Consider the following 22,458-nt stretch of genomic DNA (forward strand, 5'->3'; position numbering starts at 1 on the left):
TTCGTTTTTTCTTATATTTGCTTATTCACTTTATCTCTTTGTTTCTTTAGCTCTGTAACCAAAAAAAAATCAACAATCAACGGTATATGCAAACAATAGATTGCATTTTGAATTTAGTTAATTTTTTTCAAGACACCAAAATAAGTTTTTCAAACTAATTTCTAACATATCTTTTATTAAATAATATATTTTATGAACTTAATTAATTTCTTGATAAAAAATTTATTAATTTAAATAATTCACTAAACAGTTTTCATATTTATCAAATATTTTTTTTTGCTAATATCAAATAATAAAAACTTTCCAATAGCTATTTTTTTAAAGAACTTGCCAATAACCAATGAAACACATGGATAATAAAATTATTACTAAAGATTAAGAATGAAATCATCTTTAAACATTTTAATTATAATTATTATCTATATTAGTAAAATTGAATTAAAACTGGTTAACGTGTAGTGATTGTTACATTTTCTGCCAAAAAACCAAAAGAAAGGTATTAACAATTTTTTTAGTATAATTATAATTTTATAATTACTAAAAAAAGTTACATTTTACCAAAAAATTCAAAAAGAAGTTTCATGGAATAGAAGAAAGGGCACGGAATCGAAAATCTAGCGTAAGAAAATCACATATAGGAGCGAGCTATCCCGTTGCTTTAACCTTCATTTCAATTTCAAAACCAAGTCCACACACTCCTCCATAACAAACATACGCGCTTTCACCTTCAACACCTTCCTCTTTCTCTTCCTCGCCGTAACCGTCACCGGCGATCTGATCTACTAGATCGCGCCGATAACTCTTACCGGAACCGTTCCATCTATTAGATCCGATCTAATATGGAAAACCTAATCTCATTAGTCAACAAAATCCAAAGAGCTTGCACCGCCTTAGGTGACCACGGTGAATCTAGTGCACTCCCTACTCTTTGGGATTCTCTTCCTGCTATCGCCGTCGTTGGTGGCCAGAGTTCTGGAAAATCCTCCGTATTGGAGAGTGTTGTCGGCAAAGATTTCTTACCTCGTGGATCAGGTATTTTTTTTTTATACAATTGGGGATTGTGAATTGTGATTTGAAATTTGTTCATAATTGATGCGTATTTGTAGGGATCGTTACTCGGAGACCACTTGTTTTGCAGCTTCACAAGAGTGATGAGGGAACAAGAGAATATGCTGAGTTTCTTCACCTTCCGAGGAAAAGATTCACCGATTTTGGTAACTTTTCTTTTGTCACTCTAATCTTCGCGTTTTTTCCCCCATTGATTTTACTGATTTGAATGTTATTGACTCTATTTGACCATTTTCAAAATGTTTCTGTATATGTATGAGTTTTTGTGTTTTTTTTCTTTTTTTCTCATTGCTATTTAGTAAATGATTGAGCTATTTAGATTTTACTGATTCAAATGTTTTTGACTCTATTTGACCGATTTTGAAATGTTTCCATGTATGTATGGATGGTAATGGTGATGGTTTAATTTGTGTAGCTGCGGTGAGGAAGGAAATTCAAGATGAAACGGATAGAGAAACCGGTCGATCCAAACAAATTTCAACTGTCCCTATTCATCTTAGCATATATTCTCCCAATGGTACGTTTGATTATATATATATATATATATATATATATATATATATTTTATTATCTATTGTTGTACTGCATCCCTTATTCTTATATATAATATGTAGATCTGTCGGTAACAATGCTTAAGTACAGAAGCATCATCTTGTGGTCTATTTGTTTGCTCATTTTATTCAAGTGTTGAATTATGGGTGACCTTTTGTGACTCTTGCAGTTGTTAACTTGACACTCATCGATCTTCCTGGGCTTACGAAGGTCGCTGTAGGTATGCAATCAATTGACATGTCTTTCCTGTACACGGTTTTAAGGCTATTTAGTGTGAATTTTATTTTCGTAATGATGTACGAGATGCTCATAGATATTTTTGCATAACTGTAGATGGGCAACCTGAGAGTATTGTGCATGACATTGAGAATATGGTTCGCTCCTACATTGAGAAGGTAATGTTCATTCAAGTACTAAAGCTTTTAATAGGAAATAAAATATTTTCAGGATCAACTTATATGGTTTAATTTTTAAAAATAAATAACTAAGAAAAATATGGAGTGTAAGATCGTTTGAATTGTAGGATTCCCACAAATAGAGAAAATTATAGAGATAAATAACTGAGAAAAATAACCTTTACATAATCATCCTATAGAAACATAACTTTTATCACTGATTTAATCATAAAGATGAGAGGTTGACCGAAACAAATATAGATTTTTTTTTTATTAATTCCTACCACCGAATGATAATTGCATTTGCATAGATTAAGAAGTTCCCAAGTTTGGAAGTAATTTCTCAACTAAAACCCAAGTCCCTGTATTTAAATAAAAACCCCACCGAGTCCCATATAAAAAGTCCAAGTTCAGTGCATCCCTTTATGCAATGAAAAAACTGATCAACTTTCGAGTCAAAAAACAAAACCCAGGTTGTAAAGGTGTGAGTTGTTTGGGTCAAAAACGGTTCACCATGGGAAACCAACACTAGAGAAAACGCTGCCCCCGATTCAACGATTTTCCTCTGCGTGCTTACCACTCCGGTCTCTTCAACGATTTTCATGGTTGGAGGGAGAAAAACACGTGAGATCTAATGATATCACAATCTTAATCGTGCTCTTAACAACCATTCTAGAAAGTTTATCTTGCAAAGTTCTCTGATGTGCAAAAATGACGTGCTTACCTTGTATTATGTATGAACATCATTAATTTCAAAAACTGTGGCAAGTTCTTGGTATAACATTTGTGTAAAAATTAGGCCCATGTACGAAAAGCAGTATGCTGAAATTGATGTTATTTTGCAGCCGAACTGTATAATTTTGGCTATTTCACCGGCTAATCAAGATATTGCAACATCTGATGCAATTAAAATTTCCCGTGAAGTGGATCCTACCGGTACTTTCAATATTTCCTTTTCTTTGGCTTTTAGCGTTTCCCATTTTGAATGCATTTAACGAATCTTTTTATGGTTTGTTGAGAATCAATAATTCAATATTTCAATATGTTGTATATTTACACCGCAGATTTAACCATTATTCTAACTTTTTGCACTGTTGATTTTTGGAGAACAAGCTGACTGAATTGGGCAACATTAAGTAAATAGTTTGATGGTTTTCTAATCATTGGTTTATTTGTTTCAACTTTTAGGCGAAAGAACCATTGGAGTTTTGACGAAGATTGATCTAATGGACAAGGGTACCGATGCTGTTGATGTAAGTCCAATTATTTTTTTTATTTTAATATAATAGCATGCAAACATGGTTATAGTTTGTTACAAGGTCAAAACAATGGAAAAGGGGTCGAAGATCTTGCATATGTCTACTACTATTATTATTGTTGTTGTTATTATTATTACTATCATCATCATCATCATCATTATTATCTGTGAACTCTGCAACTTAGTGTTAGAATATTGGGTCCATAATCCCAATTATGTATATCTATATAACCTTGTAAATACTCATTCTTTGCAAGTAGTAAAATATAATACATACAATTTTACATGGTTCATCCGCCTCCATCAAGTCAGGCTCCTTGGTTGAGTTAGTGCTAAGGTTGGGTATCATTCTATGGCATTGGTCACCTATGACTAATGAGCTTATCTGGATCAAGCAGCTAACTGATGAGTAGAAATTTACAGAGGTCTCTCATATGAAGTTGCTTTTTGATAATTATTAGTTGCTCTGTCAAAATAACTGTTAGCCTTCCATATTGAGGATATGGGCCTGATTTCAATTGACCTGCATTCTTATTTATTCTCTATGAGAATAACTTGTTAAGTATAGAATCTAGACATAGTTTCATATTTAGAAGAACTAAGGAGTTGGGTGAATTGTTCATAAAGCTTGAAATTTCTCGTGTTAAAGTGTCTTTCTGCCTCAAACCGATTAATCCTTGCTCACCCCCTCGAGTTTATAGCATAACCCTGATAATGATCAGTTGTTTTATTCTAAGAAGCTATAAAAGTAAATACTTGATTCTGTACTGATCCATGATATATACTTTTGCTTGCTCAGATGTTGGAAGGGAGAGCATATAGGTTAAAGTTCCCTTGGATCGGTGTTGTGAACAGATCACAAGCAGACATAAACAAGAATGTTGACATGATTGCTGCAAGGCGTAGAGAACGTGAATACTTTAATAGTACTCCTGAATATAAACACCTAGCTAACAGAATGGGGTCTGAGCATCTGGCGAAGATGCTCTCAAAGGTACATCAAAAACAATATATAGCATCATTTGCTGAAATATTAGGTGTTCATTTTTATGTAAATCTGTTTTAGTAGCTTCCAACAACTAAAGTCATATTGATTTTTATATCAGCATTTGGAGACAGTAATCAAGTCCAAGATTCCAGGCATTCAGTCTCTAATTAGCAAAACAATAAATGAAATTGAAACCGAACTGGCTCGTTTGGGAAAGCCTGTTGCAGCTGATGCTGGGGTAAGTTTGCTCTTATTTTCTAGCCAATTTAAATTCTCTGTTCCAAAACCATTGGTTACCTTGTCTTTCCCTCCAGACTTTTGTCATTTGTGTGTGTTTATACGGGCATTCGTCCCACATAATATCCATTTATTTTGATGAACTTAAATATTGATGTGGTGATGATTGGATAATATGACACTCCATTTTCAGGGATCCTTATTAAGTGTTTTCATGTTGACTAATGACTGCTTTGCCATCACATGCAGGGCAAGTTATATGCAATCATGGAAATATGTCGCTCATTTGATCAAATATTCAAAGACCATCTTGATGGCGTGTATGTGTTATACTTTTCTGATTGAAGTTAACATTTTACTGTGCAATTCGTTTGTTTTTTCATGCTGTATTTCCTTATTTGTGTCAATTTCCTACAGGCGACCTGGAGGTGATAAAATTTATAACGTCTTTGACAACCAGCTCCCTGCTGCTCTGAAAAGGTTGCAGTTTGACAAGCAGCTTTCAATGGAAAATATAAGGAAACTTATTACAGAAGCTGATGGATACCAACCTCATCTTATTGCTCCAGAGCAAGGATACCGTCGTCTCATTGAATCCACTCTAGTTACAATCAGGGGCCCTGCCGAGGCAGCTGTTGATGCAGTATGTTTTTCACAAGAGAATTATCAATAGCAATTGAAATTTTGTACCCAATTTTTTTGAGAACTTATGTGGTAGTGGTGGTGTGCTATAAAGAATGTGTTGAAATAAAATACTTGATTAAAGAGAAAAAAAAAAAAAAAAAAAACTTTAGCCTCAAACATCAACCCTGTCTAAAAGCTGTAAATTAGTGATTTTTCTAATTGGATACTTTTTTATGTATTATGTGTTTTTGTCTTGGTTAATCTACTTAAGCATTCAGCTTTAATCTTTTGCTGATCTCTTTGGTCATACTCATTGAATTCTTGTTTTGAATTGATTCTTCCAGGTTCATTCGCTATTAAAGGACCTGGTTCACAAAGCTGTTAGTGAGACTCTGGTTTGTTCCTGGGACTTCTCATTTTACATTCCAGTTTTATTTCTTGCTGCTATATTTGTTCTAAATAAATTGTATAATTGCTGGTGCTCTTATTTCGCCGGGGAATTCTAGTGACAATGTTCATTTGGAAACAGCATTTGAATGGCTTCAATTTTAGAAGTTGAAATGTGCAGAGCTTTCGGGTTTTCTTTGATTGAGTATTAAGATATTTGTTCTAACTATCCCTCTGTATTTGCTTTGAGAATTCTAGAAGTGTTTGAGATAAAGGGTTTTCTTTCGGGTTTTCTTCGATTTTTTGTCCCTATAAATTTTCTGCTTTCAACTTCAGTACCTGCTTTTTTTACAAAAGTTCATGTTGTGTTCCAAATGACTTTTTTTAAGGTCTTATCAGTGATATGTCATCAAAAAAAGTCGCTTGGAACATGAAACGTGAACTTTTGTAAAAAACAGGAATTGAAATTGAAACCAGAAATTTAGAGGACCAAAAATCAAAGGAGAATTTTGGAGGGACGAAAACTGAAAGTTGGTATACTTAGAGGGGAGTAAAAACAATTTTAACACTACAAAATATAACCCATTCATATATTTACTTCTATTTTCTATTTATGGAATTATCATATAACCTGTACTTGTGAAAAGTCCATTTGACTAAACAATGATAATTATATTTTGTTACATGATAAGGGCCAGTATGAATTGAGCTTATCTACTGTCATAAGTTTTATGAGACTGTTTGGGGGAACATATGGAAACAGCTTATGACATTTTTCATAAGCTTATTTTAATTTGTTCTCCAAGATAGCTTATGAAAACAACTTATATCATATACAAAAACAATTTAACTGCATTTTATCTTCTGCTATAGAAATAGCATATGTAAGCTTATACATACGTGCTTATCATAATAAGCAGTTGTGACATAAGCTGCAAATAAGCTGTTTATCCAAACAGGGCCTAAATCTGTTCATTATTGAGTTCAAGTGTTAAAATAAAATATGTAACTGAAATAGTGATGTAGGTTATCTTTTTGTAATGCTATGGGCATTGGCAATGACTTTTGGCCTCTGGTCTGCTGTTTCATTGCTACTTTCTTGCAGTTCTTCTGCACAGGTTTACTTGCCCTTTTTGTAATAGTTGTTCATGATTAAATTAATACAATTGGAACCTGGTTTTCATTTACTGGCAATTTTCTCATCAATACTGGCTTTGTTTATTCTCAGGATTTGAAGCAATACCCTGGTTTACGGGCTGAGGTTGGGGCTGCAGCTATTGATTCGTTAGATAGAATGAGAGATGAAAGCAAAAGGGCAACATTACAACTGGTCGATATGGAGTCTGGCTATCTGACGGTTGATTTCTTTCGGAAGCTTCCTCAAGATGTGGACAAGGGTGGCAACCCCACTCATTCAATTTTTGATAGATATAATGATTCTTATCTAAGGCGAATCGGTATGTCTTATTAAAAGTAGTCTCAAACTTGAACGGACAGTATATGGTTGCTCTCATAGTTTAATACTCCCTCCGGTCACTATTATAAGCAAAACTTGACTTTTTAGATACATTGAATAATTAATGTATCTAGTCTTTATTATAAACTAGATACATTAATTATCCAATATATTTAAAAAGTGAAGTTTTGCTTATAATAGTGACCGGAGGGAGTATAGTATATCATCTGTCATTGTTAAATGGAACTTAAAACTGACTGTTCAATCTCACTCTGCGTATTCAGGAACAACAATTTTGTCATATGTCAATATGGTCTGCGCTACTCTACGACATTCAATTCCGAAGTCCATTGTTTATTGTCAAGTACGGGAGGCAAAAAGAAGCCTACTTGATCACTTTTTCACTGAGCTAGGAAAAATGGAGGTGAGAATAAATTTGCCTCTCCAAGTTTCCTGATTATACTTTTCATTTATTCAAAAAACTTGCTTAAAAGCAAAAAATTATTGAGCTGCTTTTAATTTAGTTTTTAAAGTTAAATAAATTAAGCGTTGTCTGCCTGTATATACTCTTTGCAGACCAAGCGTTTGTCCTCATTACTGAATGAGGATCCTGCAATTATGGAACGTCGTAGTGGCCTTGCAAAGAGACTGGAGTTGTACCGAAGTGCCCAAGCTGAAATAGATGCAGTTGCTTGGTCTAAGTAAATGCGTATACATATCACGTTTATACTAGAGGCAGTGGTATCACCATTTAATTTTCATTCTTCGGACTGCAAGTATCTAGGAACTGATATATGTATTGTCATCTTGACTCTCTTTACTACATGTCTGTGATTTTGAAAGAAGAAAAGAATGATTTTTTGAGTGAGATGATTGATTGATGGGTTAATTGTGTTTTAGGTCCCTATACATAGGCGCGTTTCCAACATTAGTCCCTACTTAAATATTATTAAATTTTTGGTCCCCAACGTTTTTTTTCCGTTAGCAAAATAGGTCCTCGTTAATTGTTGCTGATTGAGCAAACGGTGAAGCACACGTGAATGCCACATTTGACTTTTTTTGTTGGGTTAAATAAGTTTAGTCCCTATAAAATTGAGGCATTTTAAGTTTAGTCCTTACTTAATTTTAATAGTTGTTTTAGTCCTTACAAAAATACTATGCACTCAGTATTAGTCCCGGTTTAATTCAAATTTGTTTAATTTATGCTTAAACAAGTTTTTTAACAATTTTTGTAGACGTGTTAAGAACATTACTAAAAGTTCCTCTGCAAAAAATTATCGCAAAATTTAATTTATATGTCCAGATTTTATTACTTTTATCTTTAACTTTTATTGTTTTCAAAAATTCATATTTAATTTGTTTCATGTTAAAAAAAATCTAAATTTTAGTAATTGAACCTCTCATAGTGTTCTAAACTTGTCTCCAAAAAATCGTTCAAAAATTTAAGAGTTTAAGGATAATTAAACAAACTTTGTTTTAACAGGGACTAAAATTAAAAGTAATTTTTTTTGGAGGGACTAAAAACTTATTAAAATTAAGTAAGGACTAAATTATAACTTGAAAAGGTGTTTATAAGTAGGAGGCATCATTCACAATACAATTTGGTTTTGTAGAATTAATTAAGCATTACTCTTTGATTTATGGCTTAATTACATAATTGGTCCCTTAAATAATTATGGGATTTCAATTTGGTCCCCTTAATAATTTACGCCCCATTTTGGTCCTTTAAGTTACCTCCGTTAGCCATATAAATCCATTCCGTTAAATTGTATGATAAAAACGTTAACATTCATCACTAAACCCAGAATTTCATCACCTTCACACCAAACCAGAAGGGAAAAAAAAAACCAAGAAAATTCTGAAGAAAAAAAACTCTTAACAAATTCAAAAAAAAGATTAAATAAAAAAAAAACCTTTCTCCACATCAAAATTATTTTCTCAATTATTAATTCCAATCAAAAAATTTCTCCCAAATCCCTCAATAAGCTTCAGTAACCCCTCTCAACTCTAAACCTTCAATTTCTTGTTTCTTTTGAGATCCAAAATCCAAACTTGACCCTGGAAGTTTTCTTCTTCTAACATTCAATCCCTTCCAAACTTTCTGCTGTCAATTTTTTTTCCTGGGTTCCCTTTTGAAAGCCTCGCTGCCTTCACTTTCTTTCCTCCCCAATCCAAACCTTGAATGCACCTTCCACCAATTCCTCAATAATTCACCCCCTCTTCTTCAGATTAACCTCCCCCCTGGAAACCGACACATGTAAGAGTAAGATTCAGATAAACGGTTACTTCGTTTACACACGCCGAAAGCGTAATCATCATCGCGATTCCGATAATGAAGAACGACGTCGTTAAATGGACTTCAGTGGCGGTCGTCGTTTAAGGTGCAAGTTTATTCAGGTGAAGATGTTTCTGCTGCTGCTAAACTCGCTGTTGAGAGTGTTAAGATTGAGAAGAACGAAACGGTTGGTGAGAAGTGGTTGACCATGAAGGAGCTTTTTGATACTGGTTTTCTTGATGACGTTCATGTTGTTTATGTCAAGTTGTTTACGTTGTTTAATTTTTTTTTCCGTGGCCTCTTCCTTCAGATCCCGTTTTGGATTGTTTTTCTTGTTCCTACAGCGGCGGAGAGTTGGTCGGTGGTGGCGCCGCCGTTGATTGGGGGCAGCACAATCACTGCTATTTCGTCGAGTCGAATTTGTGGTTTGTGTTTGTTGAGTTTTGGTGGTGTTTGTGTTTCTGTTGTTGGGTCGCCGGATAAGAGACCATTATTTTCATGGCTTCTCGTTGACCCTCTGTTCTTCCTTTTTCATTGACCCCCCTCTATCTGTTCTCTCTATTTTGAATTTGTTTGAGTTTTTTTTTTCTAGATTTGTTTGGTTCAATATTTGAGTTTATTTTTTATTTTATTTTAGGTGTGGTGGTGAAAGTGATGAATTTTGATGAGTTTAGTGATGAAGGTGATAATATTTTCTAGGTTTAGTGTTGAAGATGGTGAATTTTTTTAGGAAAGGTTAATTTTTCAATTTTCTGGATTTGTATGACAAAGATGATGAATTTTTCTGGGTTTAGTGATGAAGAAGATGAATTTTTTTGGATTTGATGATGAAGGGGATGAATGTTAACATTTTTTTCAAAGAATTTAACAGAATGGATTTAATTGACTAACGGAGGTAACTTATGGGACCATAATGGAGCGAAAATTAATAAGGGGACCATGTTGAAATCTCATAATTATTTAAAGGACCATTTATGTAATTAAGCCTTGATTTATCTGTAGGCATCTTGTATACTTCCACTAGTTTTGCATGAAATGGGATCATATGGGTTGGTTCGAATTAATATGGGTTTCATAATTCTAGGAATTGGTTCTAGACTACTGCTCTTCTCCCCAGCACAAAACACTCGCGCCCTGCAGTCATGCCCAAGGGTTAAAGGGTTAACGGTTGTGTGACTTAAGTCACACAAGGAGTTAATGTGTTGCGTGTCTTAAGTCACGCCACTGAACACTCATGTTTTTTGAATATTTTGCGCCACTTTTGTTCTAGGTTAGCTTGTTCCACAAGTCATTTATTTATTCTTCCTTTGTTTTTTTTATTCAATAGATATATAGTGAGATGGTTGACAATGTCGCGGGTGATGACGTTGATTTGTGGAAACTATAAATCTAATGGTTGAAAATCTGGACATATAAATCAAATTTTGCGATAATTTTTTGCGGAGGAACTTTTAGTAATGTTCTTAACACGTCTACAAAAAATTGTTAAAAAACTTAAGAGTTTAAGCATAAATTAAACAAATTTAAATTGAGCAGAGACTAATACTGAGTGCATAGTATTTTTGTAAGGACTAAAACAACTATTAAAATTAAGTAAGGACTAAACTTAAAATGCCTCAATTTTATAGGGACTAAAAACATATTTAACCCAACAAAAAAAAGTCAGATGTGGCATCCACATGTGCTTCACCGTTTGCTCAATCAGCAACAATTAACAGCGAGGACCTATTTTGCTAACGGAAAAAAACGTTGGGGACCAAAAATTTAATAAAATTTAAGTAGGGACTAATGTTGGAAACACGCCTATTTACAGGAACCTAAAACATAATTAACCCTTGTACTTTTAAATCAAACTAGTTAAATTGGAGTTGGATTTGGAGATTTTTTTTTTTTTTTTGAGAGAACATAACTTATACCATTTCATTAAAAATAAGATCGTAAATACATGCTGGAATATCATCATAGACCTGGAAGCTAGTACTAGATGTGGCTGCCTTAGCTAAAGTATGTGCAACCTCATTTGCTTGCCTCCTAATAAACTCGACATGAGAGTTTGCTAAAAAAGACTTACAAAATTGGATATTACTATCCATTATAGAACCGAATTCGGTAACATCACCACGACCTTTGTTGAAATAATCAGCTACTCCTTTAGAGTCAACCTCGAAATCAACATTTGAGAGTTGAAGTTCATGTATCCACCGAATCGCATGATAAAGTCCCAGTGCCTCCCCAACATCAACAGAACAAATCGGAGTTAACCACATGGTTTTTGACTGGACATGATTCCCATCAGAATCTCTGATACACATACCCAATCCTACCTTATTATTAGTACTTGAAAATGAGGCATCCACGTTGCATTTATATCTACCCCTTCTCGGTTTCCTCCATTTGAGCTTGTCAATCTCATTGTGGTGGGACATATTAGGAATGGAATGCATATTCTCCGGTCTAATTTGGACATGTGTGCGGTTAGCATTCCTCCATCCTTCTAAAAGGTGGTTAGCCCTCTCTATTACTGTAGCAATCGAATCTGTCACCTGCTGCCATAGCTTAAGATTCCTGGCTTTCCAGATACTCCACATTATGGTTACAATAGTTTCAACCTGAGTTGCAGACAAACTTTGTAACAAATAGAAAATAATATCAGGAGCATTATCAAACTGATTCAGAGATGGGGAAATCAGGTGCCAAACATTGGCGGAACGCCATATATCAACCGATGACTGACAGTGAAAAAAGATATGATAGCTATCTTCATGGGGGTCTTCACACTTAACACATTCTGAAGGACAATTGACACCCCTGCTTCTAAGCTTCACCCGTGTTGGAAAGCAGTCTCTACAAACTCTCCATACCAGATTCTTAACTTTGGGAGGTACTTTCAATCTCCAGATACCACTCCAATACCCGGGTTTTCGCAGATGTTCATTATTAATAACATCATTGATACAAATCCGATAAGCACTCCTGACAGAGTAACACCCATTCTTCTCTGCTTTCCAAATCAACCTGTCCCTTTCGACCTGCTGGTGTAGAGGGGTGTTTAGGATCTGTTGCGCCGTATCAACTGCAAATAACTGACGAATTAGCTGTTCATTCCAGACTTTGGACCCTTGATCAATTAGATGACCCACTGAATAAGGTTGAAGAGCTAGCATATCTTCACCAACAGGAGGAATGCTAGATCCTGATTCAATCCAAGGTTCACCAATTATAGGAATATTGAATCCGTGACCAATTTTCGAACGAGCTCCTTGTCGAATTACAACTTTAGCGCTATGAATACTACGCCAAACAAAACTTGGATTATGGCCCAATTTTGCATCTAGGTAACTACTATTCGGGTAATACCTAGCTTTAAAAATTCTTGACACAAGACACTCCGGATTGGTTTGTAGTTGCCACCCTTGTTTACCAAGCATTGCTACATTAAAAGCTGCCAAATCCTTGAAACCCATGCCTCCATGGTTTTTGTGAACAGATAGCTTTTCCCAAGAGAGCCAATGCAATCCTTTGTTGCTTGTACCTCCATGACCCCACCAGAATGCATTCATCATTTTTTCTATTTCATCTAGCAGGGAGTTTGGTAACCTAAAGATGCTCATAACATACGACGGGATGGCTTGAAGTACCGACTTAATCATGACCTCCCTACCTGCTTTAGACAAGCATTTGCTACTCCAACTACTAATCTTCTGCCACACTCTGTCCTTGATGAAACTGAATGTTGCTTTTTTGCTTCGTCCTACCATAGATGGTAAACCAAGATACTTGCCAGTTCCTAGCACCGCACGGACTCCTAAGATATTTGTGATAGAATGTTGTAGTGGTGCTGTCACATTTCTACTATAAAAAATTTCAGATTTGGGTAGACTGATAGCTTGACCTGATGCTTCCTCATATTGAGTCAAGATCTGCTTCATCGTATTCGCCTGATGCTCATTCGCTTGAAAAAACAGAAAACAATCATCAGCAAACAGTAGATGCGACACCCTCGGAGCAATGCGACAAACTCGAACACCTTGAAGATCCCCTCTGATTTCTGCATTTCTGATTAGCGCTGATAGACCTTCGGCGCAAAGAATAAAGAGATAAGGCGATAAAGGATCGCCTTGCCTTAAACCGCAACCTGGGATGATAGGGCCTACCATCTCTTTGTTCATGATGACTGAGTAATCAACTGTTTCCACACACATCATGATCCATTGGATCCACTTTTCTGAAAAACCCATCTTGTTCATGACATCTCTAAGGTAAGCCCAATCAATTCGATCATAAGCTTTGCTTATATCCAACTTCAAAGCCACACTTTTCTCTTTACCCTTTGTCTTCGTCTTCATATAGTGAACCAATTCGATAGCTACTAAAGCATTATCTAGAATGGATCTACCAGGTACAAATGCTGATTGTGAGTCGGCAATACATTTATGTAAAATTTTCTTGAGACGATTAGCCAACACCTTAGACAAAAGCTTATAGAGAACATTACACAATGCTATGGGTCTCCAATCTTTCATGGATTTTTGCTCAGTACCTTTTGGGATTAGGGCGATATTTGTGGAATTCAACGTTGGAGGGAATTGTCCTTCATTCATCCACTGGCAACACTCCTTGAAAATGTCCTCACTGCAAACGGACCAAAAGTGTTGATAAAACCCAGGGTTAAAACCATCAGGGCCCGGGCACTTATCCGGCTGCATGGAAAACATTGCTTCTTTGAATTCTTCTATACGGAAGGGTGATGTTAACTGAACATTGTCCTCATGATCAATCACCTGATCTATCAAGGTGACCACAGGAGAACGGACACTTTCATGTCCTTCAAACAAATCATCAAAATAATTCTTTGCAATAGATCGCATCCCAGAATCATCAGTCACTCGGACTCCTTCATTAGATTCAAGGGAGAGAATTTTGTTCACTTTCTTTCTGGAAGTTGCTGCAGCATGAAAGAACTTTGTGTTTAGGTCTCCATCGCGATGCCAATGAGCTTTGGCTCTTTGTCTCCAATACATGTCTTCTTGAACAAGTAAATGATTGAGTTTTTGCCTCAAACTATCAAATTGAATCTCGTCCCGGATTCCCGCGGTACTACGACTTATGTTGAGTTGTTTTCGGCAATTTTCAATATCCACTCGAAGTTTGTTGCAATGAGTTTTACTCCAACGTATCAGGTCTTCTACACAGTTTGACAATTTGTTAATGACACTGTTTCCTACACTCCCAGACCAGCTATCCCGAACGACCTCATTTACTCCATCTTCAATTCTCCAAGCATTTTCAAATTTGAAGGACCTTGAGACTTTGTGATTGCGCGCCATCGGACTTTTGTCCAACAAGATAGGAAAGTGATCTGATGACGGAGCAACAAGATTTTCTAACTTCGCATTAGGGAACAATTGCATCCAAGAATTAGTGACTAGAGCTCTATCCAGCTTCTCTTCTACAGCACGAACAGTACCCAAACTTTTAAACCAAGTGAAGGGATATCCCTCCATATGAACATCAACAAGCCCAGCATCTTGAACAGCTTGTCTAAATCCCCTTATGAGCCAGTTGGGTCGGGTGGCCCTTCCTTTCTTTTCATCAGCATGGAGAATATCATTAAAATCCCCCATTAAACACCAAGGTAAACTAATTTGCCTAGCAAGACCACGGATAAAATTCCACGAGTCTCTCCTTCTACCACTCTCTGGATAGCCATAAAAACCTGTAAAGATCCAAGCCCTTTGACTAACTTCTTCAATTTTAGCGCTAATGTGGTTAGCTGAATAATTAACTATACTACAGTTAACCGAATTACGCCAAAATAAAGCAATTCCACCACCTCTATTATTCCTAACTGGAGCAAAGCAAGAATCAAAACCCAACAAGTAACGAAATTCCTCGATTTTATTAACTTCAACAAGAGTTTCAGACAGAAAAAGGATATTCGGTTTATAATACCGAACAAGGAATTTAATTTTTGGAATTGTACGCAGGCTTCCTATACCTCGACAATTCCAAGCTATAATACTCATTGTCCTCGGCGGGCCTGGCTGCCAGGTCCCGCCGTTTCATCTTTTTCAAAAATTGGGTTATTAACTACAGACATCGCTTTCTGCCCCTCCTTATCATAGACATTTTCTTCAACAATTTCAGTTCTGGACCTTTTTGTAGCGCGGAATCCAATTCAGTTGGATTTGGAGATGAAGTTGGAAAAATTGTGTCAAAAATTATGTGGTCCGTAGATAAATTATGTACAATTAAAACACACCTTCCAGTTGATGCAGCCAAAAGAATTGTGTAAAAAATTACGCGGTCATGGATAAATTGTCAAAATTATGGTGTTTTAATTATACTTTCTTACACCTAATTTTCTCCTATACATTGCAGCACTAAACATTGTTGTCATAGATAAAATTGGAGTTGGATTTGGATATGAAGTTGTAAATTGTAAGAACCTGAGTTTGCCATGGTAACGGTGTTTGTCAAATGAAACGGAAATAAATAGACAATGACAAAATTAGGGGTGCATGTGAACTTCATCAGGGAGATATTTAATTTTTAGTAGTTTTTTTTTTGGTTACAAAGGCAAAGGAGAAACAGAAAAAAAAACAGAAGAAAGCAGGAACAAATCAGCTAGGCACGGGGAAAGAGGGTTCCCCAAGCATCATCCTTTAAGAGAGGAAGCAATCCTTCAGGGGGGTGGCATGAATAGACAAGTCTGAGTCCATGGAAGCTCCCAACTTTGCAAGGAAATCGGCGCAGCGGTTTCCCTCACGAAGAGTGTGCAAAATAGGAGTGTTTGAAGGCCGAATCAGATCCTTTATGTCTTGAATAAGAGTGGCATAAGCATGATAGACCACTGCAGGCCCGTTAATGAGATTGACGCAGTGGAGAGAGTCAGAATAGCAGACAACATCAACAATGTTCAAGTTTTTGGCTTGCTGCAACCCTATAAGGATAGCGTGTAGTTCAGCAAACAAAATGTCATTCGAGTGATCTATGTGACCTGAAAAACCAGATGTGAAAAAACCAGCAGTGTTTCTAATAAGACCCCCAAAGCCGGTACGCTGAGGATTACCAAGGCAGCTCCCATCCACATTGATAATGAAGCAAGAATGGTTGAAACAATTCCACTTTACAACCCGGTCTTCAGCAGCAGCAGCAGGAAAGAGGTTGAAAGATGTCCGGACAACATTGACCGTGTCTTGAATATTGAAAGAAATACGGTGAAGCGACCAAACCTCAGAACTAAAACACATAGAGTTTCGATATCTCCAAATCCACCATAAGGTTGCAGCAAAGAGAAGAGAATGAGGGCCCTTGAGACCGTGATTTAGCCAAAGATAAGCATCATTTTCAATGAAGAAATCAGCGGTGTTGAAGCCAATATGACGCCAAATTTTGGAGGAGTGCAAACAGTCCCGGAGGCAATGAATAAGCGTTTCAGCATGCTGGCCACAGCGGCTGCACTGATCAGAATGAGCAATGTTTCTGTTTCTTAACAAGGATAAAGTTGGGACGGCATCATGGCAGGCTAGCCATATAAAGAACTTGAATTTCTCCGGTAGTCGTAATGACCAAATCCACGTCCAAGAGATAGAGGTAGAGGCTGAATTGTTATAGTTTGAACGTGAAAGAAGCCAATTATATCCACTCTTAGCTGTGTAAACACCGTTTATGTTGGGGGACCAAACAAAAGTGTCTTCCACGGAATCATTGAAACGGACATTCAAATTGTTGATGTGATTTGCAGCTTCAGGAGGAAGCGTGGTATAAAGGATGAGGGTGTGAGGTGCCGGACTGCTGATAACGTCTTTGATAGTGAGATGAAGGTCGTGAATGTCTATGAAGGGGACAAGAGGAGCAAGGGGACCTGAAGAGCTCCAACTAGTGAACCAAAAAGAAGAATTGCCGCTGCCATGTCTCCACTCATAACCCTCATGAAGCACGGATTTTGCGCGGATGATAGCAGCCCAAATAGATGAGCAGCTGGAAGGGGCAGAAGCGCGGAGCACATGAGTATTTGGAGAATATTTATTAGACAGGAGTTGAACCCAAAGCTTGTTGGAAGAATGCATTATATCCCACACTAATTTCCCAAGAAGACTAGTGTTAGTAATTCTGGCAGCACGGATACCCAAACCACCCGAGACTTTTGGTTTGGTGATTTTATCCCAACCCACAAGATGTATGCCTTTGTTGTTTGAGTCTCGCCAAATGAAGTTACGAGTAACTTGGTCAATGTTATTGCAAACACTTTGAGGGAGCCAGTTTATTTGCATGTAATAAGTTGGGATAGAAGAAAGAACGGATGATGCTAAAGCTAACCTTCCCGGTTTATTGAGGAGTTTATTTTTCCAAGACGCTAACCGTTTTTGCATTTTCTCGATGATGAAAAGGAAATCATTCCTCTTTGGTCTCCCTTTAATGATAGGAAACCCCAAATACTTGTCAAGGGAAGTAGTACAACGGATGCCGGAGATGGATGTGAGAGTGTTGATTTTATCCCGAGTGACACCTGAAGAATAAAAAGCTCTAGACTTGTGAAGATTAATTTTCAAACCTGAAGACTTGCTAAAACGATCAAACAAATCTCTGATGAAGCGGAGCTGAGTGCTGTTGGCTTTGGTGAACAAGAGAACATCATCTGCAAACAGGAGGTGTGAGAGTTTGGGCCCCGAATTAGTTATGTGGATAGGCTCCCAGTTACCCTGATGAACGGCATTGCTGATGGCTGATGAGAGCTTCTCCGTGCAAAGAATGAAAAGGTACGGAGAAAGCGGATCACCCTGCCTGAGGCCATGAGAAGGATGGAAAGGAGACAACTTATTTCCATTCCAAAGAATAGAGAAGCTGGATGATGTAATGCAATGCATGATGAGCTTGATGATGATGTCCGGGAAGCCATAATCACAAAGGCAAGATCGGAGAAAGTCCCAATTAACATTATCGAAGGCTTTCTCTAAATCAATTTTAAACGCCACGTACCCTTTCTTCTTCTTGGACCTGCGCATGTAATGAATAACTTCCTGCAAAACAATGGCATTGTCAGTGGTGCCCCTCCCAGGCAAGAAACTGCTTTGGTAGGGACCAATAATATTATTAAGAATAGGTCTGAGGCGATGTACAAGGACTTTGGTGATAATTTTGTAGATGATGTTACACAGGCTAATGGGTCTAAAGTCTTTGTAGGTTAAGGGAGGGTCAACTTTGGGAATGAGGGCTATGAGGTTATCAGATATGGTTGGGTCGAAATGACCTGTAAGGAAGGCTGAGTTCACTAAGTTGAAAACATCATCTCCAACAATGTGCCAATATTGTTTAAAGAAAATACAATGAAAACCATCAGGGCCAGGGGCTTTGTAGGGTTTCATGGAGTGAAGAGCGGCTGCCACCTCTTTTTTAGTTAAGGGGCTAGTAAGGGAGTTCCTATCATCATCATTAAGAGAGGGGTGGTGACCTTCATTGAAGTGATGATTATGGTGACTGTCTTGGTTGGAGCAAAAAAGATTTTTAAAGTACTTGAGGGCCTCATCTTGAAGTATGACATTATCAGAGGACCAAGAACCATTAGGAAGCTGAAGCTTGTGGATTTTATTCTTCTTTCTTCGAATGATGGTTTGAGCGTGGAAAAAGGAGCTATTTTTATCACCAAATTTCACCCATTGCTCCCTTGATTTTTGATACCAATGCATTTCCTCTTGAAAAAGAATGTGATTGTATTCTTGCTGGAGTTCTTTTTCTAAAAGGACATGTCTAGAGGAATCAACCCTCTCAAGATAGTGTTGGACCCCCCTTAGTCTTTTGACCACACGCTGCTTTCTTTTAAAGATATTTCCAAAAACTTCGTGATTAAAAATGATGGAGTTCTCTCTAACCTTGGAGAGGGCGGTGATGGTGTTGTGGTTAGAAGAATTCCAAGCTTTATCCACCAAGTCAGCGTAATCCTTATGATCAATCCAAGCAGCTTCAAAGCGGAAGGGCCTTGACCCCCGAGCAAGAGGGAGACCACCAAAACGGAGAAGGAGAGGATTGTGATCTGAGTGAAGCCTGCAAAGGATTTCAACAAAAGCCTCGGGAAAAGCAAGCCTCCAAGAAACATTAGCTAAACCTCTATCAAGCTTCTTAGAGAGGATGCGAAGACCGTTGTTGTTGCGGTGCCAAGTAAAACGACCTCCGATAGTGGTGATATCCAGTAAATGGCAATTATCCATAAAAGTAGAGAAGGTTGCGGCTCTAGAGTGATTGAAGATTCCTCCCCTTTGCTCACTAGGGAGAAGAGTCTCATTAAAATCTCCTATGAGCATCCAAGGTCCAGTAATGTTGTGACTGAGAGTAACGAGGTGATTCCAGAGAGAGGAGCGCATGGTGGGATTGGGACTAGCATATACACAACTGCAGGTGGTGATGGCTGCGCCATTTTGGACAGCAAAAGTGATGGAAAAGTTGTTATAGTCAATAACAGTAGTAGTGTAGGGGGTGGCGGTGCTTTGAAGAAGCCACATGCCTCCAGAATGACCTTGGGCTTCAATGATGTGTACAGGGTTGTAACCATTATTCAGGCAAAAATTGTAAAGCTTGGCAAAAGGAACATGAGTTTCAAGAATAACAAGGAAAGTAGGGTTATACTGCCTAATCATGTCTCTCAGATGTCTTCTAGAGTTATTGTTGTGAGCCCCTCTGATATTCCAAGAGAGGATTGAGATGTCAAGGAGAGCCTCCATTAATAACTTAAAGACGGAAAGAACAAGAAGGAAATGGGGACTAAGTGACCATGTCCTCGTCACTTCGGAAAGGTGTTTCTTGAGCTTCCTTACAGTGAGGTATGATGGTGTCAACTGTTTCATCTTGAGGAAGGGTACAATTATTACTGGCAATGTTGTTGTTAAGTTCATCTATAGTCAGGTTGTTTTCTTTAGTGTGGTGAATGTTTTGGGCATGAGTAGGTTCAACGGGTTGAGGGACAAACCTGGGAAAAGCTTGAGGAATCGGTTTAGATGGGTCACGTGTGGAGGGTTGGTCTTTGGTCACGTGACTATGCTGAATGGGGGGGATCGCACGAGGTTTGGACTTTTGTGTGGGAATTTTCTTTGGATTCGATGTGGAGGCTTCAATTGATAGGTTAAGGATAGGCTCAATAATACTGTCATCATGGCGCCGTCTTTTAGGGTCAAAGGTGGTTTTGTTGGTTCGGCTGATATCATTTGTGTTGGGTCTAGGTGGCAGCTTGTGAGTGGATGCCAAATGCTTGGGCTGGTGGGCCAGAGAAGACAAATTAGTGGGATGTCTGTTATGCTTTAGGGTTACGTTTTTTGGAGTGAGAGAAGGGGAAGGAATATTTGACCTTTTCCTCCTAGTGACCAACATCCAATCTCCATGAATATCTTTAACTCCCTCATCATTGCTAATGATAGCTTCCTTTTCAGTTGACTTTTGTGGGGGGCTGGCATTAAATTCTTGGCTGTTATGATTTGTAGGAGTTGAATGCGGCTGAGCTGAAGCTGTGGTGTGGTTGTTTTGTTGAATTTCGGTGTCATGTTGTTGATTACCCTCGGCCACAGGAGTGTCAATGGTGGCTTTGATGTTGCAATTCCTTCCTATATGACCGTAACAACCGCAATTAGTGCATATAAGATGGAGGCCCTCATATTGAACTTTGTACCAATGGCCATTAACCCAGATTTTTCCAACCACCGGCATTGTAAGATCAACCTCGACACAAACTCTGGCAAATTTTCCCCTTTCAACTTTCGACGTGTTTGTGTCAACCTTAATAGGACGGCCTATAGCGGAAGCCATTGCCAAAAGGAAACTTTCATCATAATAAACTAAGTTTAAGCCTGGAAAACGTACCCAAACAACTGTTCTTTCAACTTTGGCGTTGGGTGATGCAAATTCAGGTGACCAATGTGAAACAGCCAAGCAGTGGTCAAAAATCAGCCATGGACCTCCAGAGATGACTTTCTCCTTATCAGCAGATTGATCAAATTTCACCATATAAAAACCATTGTCGTTATCCATAATTTCGAAACCCCCTTGAGGCTTCCAGACTTTATGGAGACGGTCTTTCATGGTATTGTAGCCTAGGTTTTTTCCTAACAGTTTGACCACAAGAGCATCCTTCCATGGAGTGCACAATTCCTGGAAAATTTGTGGTTCAAGATAGACTTTAGGTAGGAGGCGGTTGCCATTTTCATGTTCAATACGGACGAGTTGGTTCTTAATCATGTCTTCTTTGGGACGGGTAGGAATTTCTTGGGAGGATCCTAAAAGTTTTTCACGGAAGGATGGCTTGGGATTGGTAGGCTGCTGTTTATCGGGAGGCTTTTTGTTATGAAACATGTTGGTATCACTGTTTGCAGAGAAAACGAAATCGGGGTTCATGGTGGCGGCTTCAGGGAAATCGCTTGCAATCGCTCAGACTCTATCAATTTTGTAGTGTTACTGCCACATTAGTAGTTACTGCCACATTAATTCTCAAACTGCTTGGTTTTTTAAAATTGTGAAGCAAAAGCAGGGGGAATTCTCAAACGAACCCGTCCTTACAGTTCCATAAAAAGTTACAGAACTGAAGTTGGTAGAAATTCAAACCATCTTTGAAGCAATCGCCTGCAGAAACTTTATACAAGACGTTTTTTTTTTTTAAACTTTATACTAGACGCTAAGTAAAATAAGTATCTGTTCTGTTCGCAACTAGTATCATATTGGAAAGAAAGAAAAAAAAAATCAGGCAGTAGGTATTCTGAAAGAGTAATGATATTTTGACATCCATTTGATGACAACTTTGTTGACAACCTTATTTTTCTCACTTCTTATTGGTCAAAAACAATGGAGATTGGAGAGAGAGAAAGGAAGAGAGAGGATAACAACATCATGTGAGTATGAGAGAGAAAGTTGTCCAAAAGTTGTCAAAAATTGGTTGTCAGAATATCATTCTCATTTTGAAAAATGAAAGATATGTATAGGGTAAAAATCAATCTAGGGTTAAATATGTTTTTGATCCCTATAAATATGTCAACTTTTCGTTTTAGTCTCTCTAAAAATTTTCAACTTTTAGTCCCTATAAAATTTTCAATCATTACTTTTGGTCCCTATTTTTAATTTAATTTTTGTATTTTTTAATAAAATTGTGCAGATATGTGTAAAATATTCTAAAAAAAATTAGAATTTTTTAACAAAACACAAATTAAATATGAATTTTTAACCATAAAAAATATAAAAATT

General features: G+C 37.3%; 2 protein-coding genes across 2 annotated transcripts; one reads left to right on the forward strand and one right to left on the reverse strand.

Moving 5' to 3' along the window:
- The first annotated feature begins 660 nt into the window (after positions 1–660).
- On the forward strand, positions 661–7,833 carry LOC146934318 (dynamin-related protein 5A). The gene is made up of 15 exons (XM_085706192.1): positions 661–1,032; positions 1,107–1,214; positions 1,484–1,585; positions 1,790–1,840; positions 1,954–2,015; positions 2,861–2,951; positions 3,204–3,268; positions 4,073–4,267; positions 4,380–4,499; positions 4,748–4,818; positions 4,916–5,141; positions 5,467–5,517; positions 6,738–6,966; positions 7,250–7,389; positions 7,542–7,833. Exons 1-15 carry the CDS (start codon positions 840–842, stop codon positions 7,668–7,670), a joined length of 1,833 nt encoding a protein of 610 aa, XP_085562318.1. The 5' UTR covers positions 661–839; the 3' UTR covers positions 7,671–7,833.
- A 12,165-nt stretch (positions 7,834–19,998) lies between these two features.
- Positions 19,999–21,618, reverse strand: LOC146934319 (uncharacterized). Its single transcript, XM_085707900.1, has one exon. It carries the CDS (start codon positions 21,616–21,618, stop codon positions 19,999–20,001), a length of 1,620 nt encoding a protein of 539 aa, XP_085564026.1.
- Between the last annotated feature and the right edge of the window lie 840 nt (positions 21,619–22,458).

The sequence above is a fragment of the Medicago sativa genome, chromosome 4 (assembly GCF_051527215.1).
Source record: "Medicago sativa cultivar Bolivia chromosome 4, Bolivia_mono, whole genome shotgun sequence".
Lineage (NCBI taxonomy): Eukaryota > Viridiplantae > Streptophyta > Magnoliopsida > Fabales > Fabaceae > Medicago > Medicago sativa.

Excerpts from the sequence above, each read along its gene's own strand:
- LOC146934318 (XM_085706192.1), top strand. The coding sequence starts at position 840 with ATGGAAAACCTAATCTCATTAGTCAACAAAATCCAAAGAGCTTGCACC. Across the intron at positions 1,033-1,106 it reads TTTCTTACCTCGTGGATCAG|GGATCGTTACTCGGAGACCA; the intron begins GTATTTTTTTTT and ends GCGTATTTGTAG. Across the intron at positions 1,215-1,483 it reads GAAAAGATTCACCGATTTTG|CTGCGGTGAGGAAGGAAATT; the intron begins GTAACTTTTCTT and ends TAATTTGTGTAG.
- LOC146934319 (XM_085707900.1), bottom strand. The coding sequence starts at position 21,618 with ATGAACCCCGATTTCGTTTTCTCTGCAAACAGTGATACCAACATGTTT.